At 29.4% G+C, this 11573-nt stretch overlaps 1 protein-coding gene across 1 annotated transcript; it reads left to right on the top strand.

Annotated features, from left to right (window-relative positions):
• The first annotated feature begins 9542 nt into the window (after positions 1-9542).
• LOC105107714 (ethylene-responsive transcription factor ERF021-like) lies at positions 9543-10122 on the top strand. Its single transcript, XM_011001745.1, has one exon. The coding sequence runs from the start codon at positions 9580-9582 to the stop codon at positions 10120-10122; it is 543 nt and encodes a 180-aa protein (XP_011000047.1). The 5' UTR covers positions 9543-9579.
• The last annotated feature ends 1451 nt before the right edge of the window (positions 10123-11573 follow it).

Here is an 11573-nt window from a genome sequence, read left to right as displayed (position 1 = left end):
ACTTTAATTGCATTGTCTGCCAAATCATCAGCGATAGCGCTTCTTTTCACGACTTCTCTTGTTATATTCATTAAATTATACCCAACCAACAACACATGTCATCTTGTTAATTTGGTTGATAAATAAGGCTTTTCAAAGATATATCTTAGAGGATTCAATTTTGAAATTAACCATGTAGTATAATACAACATGCATTGTCAAAGCTGTTTTGCAGCCTATACAAAAGCACATCAAAGCTTCTCTACCATTATATATATGGACTCGTAATATGTGAACTTCTTTCTTAGATAATATATTGCTTTCTTTTTTTATCAGACTCATTATGTTGCCTAAACACACATCTTATTGTTTTTTTTCTTGTCAAATATAGAATCAATAATCTACCAGGCATGGGAGGCACCATAAAAAATAAATATTGTAAATACCGTTTGATTTTATTAAATGTTTCTTAGCATTCCTCATTCCATACCTTAGGATTTTTCTTTCAAATGAGTCTGAAGATTGGCTCATAAGTTATTGTTATTTGAGATATAGATCGAGCAATGTAATTTAAATGACCCAAGAACCCTTTTTTTCCTGTTTTGGGAGCTGGCATGACTTGAATTGCTTTAACTTTATTAGGGTTGTCTTCAATATCTTGGTTACTTAACACAAATCCTATTAGCTTTCTGGATTTTACCCTGAATGAGTATTCTACGGGGTTCAGCTTCAACTAATACTTTCTTAACCTTTCAAACAGTTTTCTCATATTCTAATAATGGTCTTCTCCCTCTTTAAATTTAGCAATTATATCATCCACATACACTTTAACTTTTTTATGGATCATATTATGGAATAAAGTTACCATTGCCTTTTGATAAGTGACCCTATGGATGAACGAAGGTTGTCTTATCTTGAACTTTATTGGCTATTTTGATCTGGGTACACCCAGATAAACCATCCATGAAGGAGTACATTAAGTTTTGTCCTGCATTATCAATCAAGACGTTGATGTGTGGCAAAGAGAAATCATCTTTGAGGCTTGCTTTATTTAAATCCCTATATTCTACAGTTACTCTAATTTTATCCTTTTTTTAGGAACTACTACTATATTAGATACTCATTGTAGATATCTAACCACGTCCAAAAAACCAGCATCCCATAACCTTTCTATCTTGGCTTTCACTTTGAGCACCATATCCAGACGAGTTCTTCGTAGTTTCTGAAAAAATCACAAAAATCACACTAAAACAACATTATCATTTAATTTTTGATGACTACATGAGCCACTTGGATCACCTAATTTTAGAACATTTTGCCACCTTCCAGCTTTCGTATGAAGGTCTTTACAGATATTTCTTCCATAATATTGATAATTAGTTACAATAACAAATCTTCTCCTTCTACAGTCCTTTCTCACTATAGCTCTTCACCTTATTATCATCTTGATTCAATTTCTTGATGCCTATAACAATCAAGTCTTAGATAGGAACATCCATCGTATCTTTATATTGCATTACATAAGTAGGTTTGGGAATGATACTTGGATTGGAGGGATGAAAAGCTCTTCCTCTTTTGATTCCCTTCCTATCACTCGCTCTTTTATAGTCTCTTTTTTCATACTTAAAGCAAAGCCTAAATTTTTGAGATAAAGGGATGAGAAGATTGCACAACAACTTTGAGATAAAACAACTTTGAGATAAGGTTGGGAGATAAAGGGATACGGAAGTAAAGATTGAGAGATAAAGGGTTAGTAGTATTAATATGGTTGAAAAGATATATGGTGAAAAGACTATAAAGAAATCAAAAGAAGAGATTTTGAAAGAATATTGAAAAATAAACAAAATTAAATTGACGAGAAAAGTCATAGAAAAAAGGCGAAGCTATATATATATACACACACACAATAAAAAAAAAAAGGTAAAAAATCCATCACTTTTTGCAAGCAATAAAAATAAAAATAAAATAAAAAGAAAGAAGAAAAGCTAGTAACAGCCCCATTTCCATCTTTTGATCATCAACAAAACCATCTACCACCAGTTACCATGTTTTTCTACTCCGATTTGTCATGCTCCTTTTTCTTCAACATTAAATTCAGTCTAACCGAAGTCTTTGCAACAATATAAACATAAAATTACGCCACAACACAATAAAAAATTAGTCTTGATTTATCCTCACAAAAAATCAGACCTAATCAACCTGAAAATAATCACAAACCACCTGAGATTCTAGCCAAAGAAAACCCAAAAATCAACCCAAGAAAAAACTAGAAAATCACAACTTAATTACCACCTAAAAAGCCATTGTTTTTGTATGTCAGTCGCACCAACACTACTCCACTTCTTTCTGGTTCATTTTTTATAGTTGTAGAAGGTCAATTTCATGTCCAAAATGAATTTTTTTGTTTTATATAATGAATATTCGTTATATATATATATAGACACACACACACACACCATGTGAATTTTATTTTTATCAATGTGTGAAAAATCTTATTTATAATATTTCACATGTTAGGACATTGTTCCATCATTCTGAGTAAAATTGAGTTGAGTCAATATAACTTTATCAAGGTCAAATGAAAGTGTGTGGAGACTTTTAAGCCTATTTTGGATATAATTCAAAAAATAGGCTCAAAGCCTAATTTATAATTTATTATCTTTTCAGGTCTAATGCATATGCTTTAAAAATGAGGATTAAGTTTTGTTATCAAGCCCAAGTCTCAAATCATTGTCATAGGTTTAGTGATTTTTTTCTTTTCATGAGAATACACATAATATGCATGATATCAAGGTTATGACAGAAAAAGATTGATCGTCTAATAAGAAAACTCTCGGAAAATATTTTGTTTTACCTAATTATAGGTCATATCAAAACTAAAAAATCTCCACTTACCAGATTGAAAACCAATACAATGTCATCATACTATGACATCATGGCGTACAATTCTTCACCTAACGGTAGCGATGGTGCAATATCTCTTTCAACTCTACCAATAAATAAGCTCTTTATATTCTTTCTATACTTGTGATTCATTGGTAAAAATCATTAATGGCAATAAAAAAATTTTCTTTACCACCATTTCCAACATGAAGGCCTTGTTATTTTCCATATAATATAGACATGCTAATTTTTTATGCATGCTCCAACTAGAAACTATTCCATATACAAGAAATCATTGATAGTCCACATCAAAGCTAATTTCATTTGAAAATTATATTTTCTCTAGATGTCATAAGTTAAAATCTTGAATGACCACAAGTGCTTCAACTCATCAATTAATAGTCAAAGATAAACATCTATATTCCAACCTAAACTATTAGAACTGGGTATAATCATTGATTAAAAAAATGAAATATGCCTTATACACATCCTCAGTGACAAGTTATAAATTATGAGCATCACTGACCAACAAGAATAAGAAGTAGTAAATGATCCAAATGGATTAAATTTGCTTATACATAACCCAATACGTATGTTCCTCGATTCCATTGAAAACTATAACTATACCCTATTAAAACGTTTCTAGGCTTTAGGATCAGATGGGTGTATGATGACTTCATATACTACACATTGTGAATGATTTTATGTCATATACTGAGCAGTCTTTGGAGACATGAATTGCCTTTGCGATTTAGAAGTGATTGGGGAGTATATAACTTTTTTATGTGTGGAAAAAGTCCTTCCCGTACTATTTTTGGGTTTATAATGAGCAAGCCTACATGTTCTGCACTTGATCAACTCTATATTTTTAATGTAATATAACATACAGAAGTTTAGATACGTGTTAATTTTCTAGCATCCTAGGCTAAAGGGGTTTCATCATGGATTTAATAGCATATAAGTTCTCTTTCATCCTATTCCCTTCAGGTAAAATGCTTCTCGATCATTTAATAATTCTATCATAACTGGTCTCACTCAACCTATTATCTAACTTGATAGTGAACACATATATAACAACCGATAATTTACTATAATTTGTCCACTCATCCCATAATGGTTCATCAAAATTTTTCAAAAGAATAATAAAACTTAGTCACATCTACATTTAGTTCTTTATTTATGATTGAACATTCACATCACATCCATAATCATATTTCTATAAGAATTATTATTGTCATCTGCAACTCTATCCACATTTCTAAAACTAAAAATTGACCCAACAATCCTTTCTACCATTGTCTCATAAGGAACATATAGTTCTCCGTGTGCAAACCAACATAAGTATTTCTCCATGATCCTTTTTTTTGTAAAAGCTGAATCGTTATAACATCTAGATCGAGAATATTTTTATTTTTACACCTTTTACATGAATATCTAATATTTCTCATATTAGATAATGTGTAATAAATAAAACCGCCCAACTTCATTACAATAATTCATCTTACGCAACTCTTTAGATGAATCTCGATACATCCCTAAACGATCATCCTTTACTTATATTAAAGCTATATAGAATATTGATAATAACATGTATTAATAAATTATGTAAACTAAATAAATTAACTAACATTGATTTATTAACTCAAATTTATTCAATCTATTTTAATAGTACTCTTAAATCATTATCAATTATCTATATAAATTCTAATTCATATACATTTATTGAAAATTTAAACTCAATAATAAAATTGACAAAATATAAAATGTATCCATTAAATAAGCTATTATTTGCTTCATTATAAAACACCTAAGTTATAAATTCACAATCAATTTTATAAAATTACAAACAAATATAATTTTTCACAATCTTAAATAGATCATAACATGTATAAATCATATATTCATACAATAAATTTATATAGGAAAAAGCTATAAAACAAGTAAACACACAAACAAACTACATATACTACAAAAATATGCAATAAAAATTAACATTTTAAAATTAAATTCAAACCAAAAAAATAAATAATTTTGCTTACTTGATGTGGATAGTCCTCAAAAAACATTGAATTTGAATAGGGATGCTGACAGAACTTGGGGTGGCTGAATTTGTCGTGTGAGGTTGATTTATGATAAACTAGAAGAGGGGGTTATATTGTTTGTTGCAAAGCTAATGGAGGAAAAGAAAAAACAAGAGAGGAGAGTAGGGTTACTTGTCATGTCATGAATTAAATATTACTAATGGATTGATGGATAAATTTCACCATCAAGTTCATTTAATCAATAATTTTATCTATATAAAAAACATATCATTGTAGCTTTTGTTTTTTTTTAATTTCTTTTTTTCTCATTATAATTCCTTCAATGTATACAGAGAACATATTTCTATTAGTGTGTACCAATAGATATAGCGAGGGATTATTCTGTTGGTAAAGTTTATCACAATTTACCTACAGAATTTTTTCATCGGTATCCCATTTATATTTGCTAATTTTTTTGAAGTGGATGTTGAGTTAAATAAGTTATTAAAGAACCTTATATTAACTAGCTAGGATGATAAATTTGAAGGGGGTACATATATATAAATATGGATTTATAACCTAATCATTTAGATTTTCAAATTAAAAATGGTGTATGTAAATGTAGGGGTATTGAAAAACAAAACTAGCTCATCTATAATATATACATTATCTAACTCCACTCAACCTATCAAAGTCAAATTACATGATAATGATACAAAAAAAAAAAATTGATATCATAGGTTAGATGGTGGGTCAAGATTTTAAAAATCTAGTCAACCCAACCTAACTCATAAACTCTATAATAGCAAACTTAATTTAATGTTATATGTTTTGTTTTTTTTTAATTGATTATTTCATTTTAGTCAATTGATTCAATTAATATATTAAACCTAAATTTTTGTGTTACACCTTATAATAGGTTTTAGGCTAATTTATTGAGCTCAAATTTGAATTCTAATGAAAATTAGAAATATAAATTCAACTTGTAGATATCTGTAATATTCAAAAAATATTTAACCAACCAATATATCAAATTAATTTGGTTCCTAAAAAAGAATGAATAATTTGAGTTTATAATTTATAAATTATTAGAAATTAAATTTGATATAATTATCAATCCAAAACCATCCTAACTGAATCGATAAACACTCCTATAAGAATGTATACAAGTCTTGGCATTTAGAACCATAGAGATACCCTTGAAGATTATATAGCACTTTTTATATAATTGGGTTAGTTGTGTAACTTTTAGAAAGATGGGTTTTTTTATGCTTTGTTAGTTTGAAAATTATTCCAAACACATTTTCAATAAATATTTTATTTATATTCATATCCTCTCCACCATTAATTAAATATATAATAATAATAGACTTGTACAAATTCACTTAAAAAATACACCAGGGAATGATATAAAATCATCCTATCACCTCTCTCTCTCACTCTCACTCTCTCTCTCACTCACACACACACACACTACAATATTTAATAGTTTTATTAATGAAAATTTTTATCGGTATTTACATTAATATTCCGTATGTGATTCTTTTATCGAATGAATCATGGACAGAAATCGTTCGTTGAAAAAATCGCTCGTTGGTAATTTTTGGTCTATTGATAAGTCTGTCATTAATAAATTTATCGAAAGTTTTACAAATGGACTGTACACGCCTAAAAAAATTACCTGCTTCAATCCGCCAGTAATTTTCTTGGTATTATTTGGTATATCGCTAATACAATAACCGTATGTAATTCCATTGTTGAGTTACAGTGGCATTTACATAAATTCCTTTCCAACTATTTGGAATATACCAACAAAATTATTTCATCAGTGATTTAACAGTTACAGTGGTATTTGCTTTAATTATTTTCCAACTATCTAAAATATACCGATGAAATAAGTCTGTTAGTAACCCCATCAATAATAATTTAAAAATATATTTTTTAAAAAAAATCTATTAAACAGAAATAGAAAATAATTAAAAATTAAATTAATATAAAATTAAAATATTTAAAAATAAATTATCTTAATATAAAAATTAAATATTTATTACAGATTTATACGTTCAAATACAATGAAACTAAAATAGAGGTGGTGCTAAAGAAGGAGGAGGAGGATACTGGTCACCCCCGAGTTGCACATGTACTATTCATCTGTGATATCATATTTATGACTATTTGACAAAGTTATTCATAATCCACAGAGAGTCATTCATATTTATCATTGAGATGAGTTGTACATTCTTACACTTCTTGATCTAACAAGGTCACGAACTCCTGAGACTAAATGCTCAAAGCCAATTACAAGCACCTAATTGTTGAAATACTAAAAATTATCTGCAAGCTCTCGATTGTAGTGTTAAAGAGTTCATACACCCAATTATATTGGGTCTACCGAATGATCTTACCTACAACCACAAATCCAGATTGAAATTTAAGTGGGTCAAAAGATCACCCTCATATCTCTCTTTTAACCGGATGTTATATGTCTCCTGAAAATAAAAAATAAAATCATCAAATTAATGTAAATAATAAATTAAGAAAAATGGTTGAAAATCAACATACAAAAAAGTGTTAAGCTCTATTATTGATGAACTATTACACCCTTTTTTGGTGGTAATCACTTTGCGTGTGTGTTTTCATAAAAAGCTCAATTAGACTTGGTTCACATCGAAGAGTCGTAGCCTGCAAGATAAAAATATTATCAATTAAATATATTTATAAATAACAAAAAATTAAAAAATAGATGTAATTTAAATAAATTTTACTATTTGCTTCTCATGCAAAATGAACGAAATGGAGTCGTTAGTGTGTGTGGTGACAAAATTGTGAATTTGCTAGCTCCAATTCCCTACATCAGACTATGACTATCATGTGAAATACTCGGACAGCGCGTGCTAAATGTATTTCACCTATATAGTCTTCGAGATGCGTTGAGGCCTGAAATCCTTCTAAATTTTCATATCATTTTAACCAGGTATAATGCTTTTTTTTGTATATTTTTTAGATTTTTTTTGCACCTCGTATCAAAAATCACGCAACCTATATGGTATAAATGAATTATCTATAAGTAAATAACAAATAAAATATCAATATTTGAAATAAAAAAAATTATCTTGATTTTGATATTACCTAGTTGTAGCATAACTCTCCCAAACCGTCTTCACAATATTATCATTTGCTCTATCCCACTCAAATTTTGTCTTCTAGTAAAAATTTATAAAAAGAAAATTTTCACTAATTTTATTAAAGTAAAAAAATTGATATAATAAAAATATACGTAAATATTAACCTTAAATCTTAAAAACCATGCACCGACCTATAGTTTTCATTCAGAATGTTTGGAAACATAACTTCATTGAAACAATGGAATTTTCATTGACGATTTAAATATTGATATTATTATTTGGGCAACCTTATTGTTTGTGTATATGAAATTGAATAAATTTAATTAAATATTATTTGTTCATAAATTATTAAATTTAAATCAACTCAAAGCAAAACAAACTTATATTGAAAGGTCTCTCTTGTATTACACCTTGTACTTACGGGTGAATAAATCCAGCTATAAAGAGACCCCCTCTACATTGCAGTATTACATTCGACGAGGTAGCATCATGAGTTGATATATAGCAATTATCATTTTAAATATGTATTTTGTATTAAAACTTGCTCTATAAAATATTTCGTAAATTACTTTTCATATAATAAAATATCTATTTTTGTGTTAAAACTTACTCTATAAAATATTTAAATTGTTTTCATTTGAAAAAATTAATATTTTTATATGATTTTCATCTTAAAATATTAAAAATAAAAAATATTTTAATATATTTTTTATTAAAAAATATTTTAAAAAAAACATACTCATTACACTACCAAACACAAAACAAGACTCCACATCCACATGGTTAATAAAATGAATATCCACCTGTCATTCTTTTAATGATATCATTTTTGCATTTCTCCTAATTTCACTTTCAGTGATATTTTGCTCTCTTGATCCAAGAGATGCATGTGTCACTCGCTCGTGAAAGAAGGAAGGTGCACCATGGCTATGGACTCCGGTAAATGAAACCAGCATCTCCAGAATGACCTAAGCATAACACAAGAAAATTAAATAGACCCGTAGGAGGATAAGTGGGTCCAAATCTATTCCACCAAGTTCCAAACCGCGTTAATAAACAGTACTAAGTGTTAATTAACATGATTTCTTGCCTCCAAAAAAACATTCCTCTTCCTGTATATTTGCAATTAGGTTATGAGTTTGCTTTGTAGAGATTATTAATTTAAATATTATAAATTTTAGAAGTATTAAAAATTTATATTATTATTAATTTTAGAGTCTTAAAAATTAATTAAAATATACAAGGTTAATAATAAAAAAAAAAACTTATACACTTGCAATTATGTGATTGGTTGCTCCATGAATATCTACAATTTCTTAGGTTTCAAAACAGAAGAAATTAAGATTGTGAACATGCACAAGAACACATCTTTGTCACCGATGCAACTACTTGGAAGCTCCCTTCCTTTCCTACGGAGTCTCCACGTTTCTATCAACTTAGATATCATATGCATGCCCACAAATATCTATATATACTGGAGTAATATAACCGGATAACACCACCTCGTACCAGCCTATATAGATCATTAATTCCCTCAAACCTCACTAGCTAACTTAGCTGGGGAACTATTGATGGAAGAGAGAAACACTGCTAGCCATGGTGGTATGAGTTCTAGCTACAGAGGGGTACGAAAGAGGAAATGGGGCAAATGGGTGTCAGAGATACGTGAGCCAGGGAAAAAAAGTAGAATCTGGTTAGGGAGTTTTGAGACACCAGAAATGGCAGCAACAGCTTATGATGTTGCTGCTTTGCATTTTAGGGGATATGATGCAAAACTTAATTTCCCTGACTTGGTTCATAGCCTACCAAAGCCAGCAAGCTCCGATGCTGAAGATATTCGCATAGCAGCCCATGAGGCAGCTATGAGCCTTAGGCCCTCCACAGTTGAGTCCTCCCAAGGTGGCAGCTCTTGCTCAAACGTTGGTCCCATCACGGTTAGGCTCTCACCTAGCCAAATCCAAGCCATTAACGAGTCACCCTTGGATTCACCAAAGATGTGGATGCAAATGTCAGGGATATCAATGCCAGAAGAGTCCATGATGTACTCCTCCATTGACGTTGGAGAGGAGGAGGAGTGGGACAACAAGCAAACAGATTCTCTTTGGGATCCTTAGGTAACGTGTGCTGATCATGAATACACACACTACTTTGAATATTGGACGTTGCACTAATATAATTATATACGTAATTGCTTTTGACGTATACTCGGCTTTATATATGTAGACTTTGACCTGTATATTGCATGTATTTGTGATTTTTAACTAAGGAATTTTTCTAGTAAAAGAAGGTATAAGTTCTCTGCCTGGTCGCTGGTTAACTGTCAAGAATTGGTAAATGAATTAGCAAACGGGGGAATAATTAGTGTTTGAAGGAGAATAATTTATCTGCATAAAGGGTCAGTGCTGGAAGGACGTTTTTATAGTTTAGTCAGATGGCCGGTTTTGGTGGGTCCCATTTGAGGGGATCAAAATGTTTCTGAACTTGGCTTTTGTCAGCTTCTTAAGAAGACTTCCCCTTTCTCCTCAGTGGATGATGAAGCCAGAGGGTCTAAAGCATCTCGCACGTACGTTGACCACTTCTTTCCACCTTCTTGTGATTGTAAGATCATGATTCTCATATGCTTGAGATTTTATGATATTATTTTATTTTCTCATGTACCATATTATTATATTAAACAATTTCCTGTTAATATTATGGTAAGTTTCTTTTATGGATCAAGAGCCACAAAAGCATCTATCTAACAGCAATCCGGATTATTTTAATATTTAGCATTTGCATAAACAGCAATTAAAAAAAAAAAACAATCCCAGGGAATTATAAGGAAAATTATGTTGGAGTTTTTTCAGTTAACCCAGAAGAATTCAAAAATAATATAAATGATCAATAAAAATATTATTTAATATAAAAATAATTTTAAAATAATATATTTTTTATTATAAATATTAAGATAACGATATATTAATAAATTGATTAGGATTTATTGTTTAACCAGTAATTTAAATTATAGACTCTACTAGATTTAGTAGTTTTATTTTTTTAATTATTTTTTAATAAATTAATAATAAAAAAATAAACAATCATAAAATTAAACACCAATCAAATCCTAGAGAATTATAAAAAAATAAATAAATAATAAATAATTAAAAAAACTCATTTCACCGTTTATATAAAACTGGTGATTTTTACCTCAAGCATTATAAAGCTACTCCAGTCTATCATGTAACCTAAAATATTTAATAACTTCTATAAACTAAAGAAATACAGAGCAACCCTCGAAAAAATGCTCTCCAATTATACAAATAGTTTCAGTTTCGCTCCCAAACAAATTTTACTGTAAATTTTGTTCCTCAAGTTTCAAAAATATAAATTAAGCTTTCCATTCCTTCTAAAATATATCTTTTTTAATTAAAAAAAAAATCATTTTTAAAGGAACAGAAATGTTGCAAAAATTGTTGCTGTACGAGTGCCTGCCAGGGGTCGCTTTACTTGCACCATTTTGGTTAGCTGCTCAGGGAAAAATATATAAACGAGCCCGTATTGGATAGGGTCCAACGATATTCAGATT

The sequence above is a fragment of the Populus euphratica genome, unplaced genomic scaffold (genome assembly GCF_000495115.2).
Source record: "Populus euphratica unplaced genomic scaffold, PopEup_1.0 scaffold167.1, whole genome shotgun sequence".
Lineage (NCBI taxonomy): Eukaryota > Viridiplantae > Streptophyta > Magnoliopsida > Malpighiales > Salicaceae > Populus > Populus euphratica.
This window is presented reverse-complemented; position numbering and strand designations above follow the sequence as displayed.

Bases quoted from the DNA above. Each gene is read 5' to 3' on its own strand.
- LOC105107714 (XM_011001745.1), top strand. From the start codon at position 9,580: ATGGAAGAGAGAAACACTGCTAGCCATGGTGGTATGAGTTCTAGCTAC.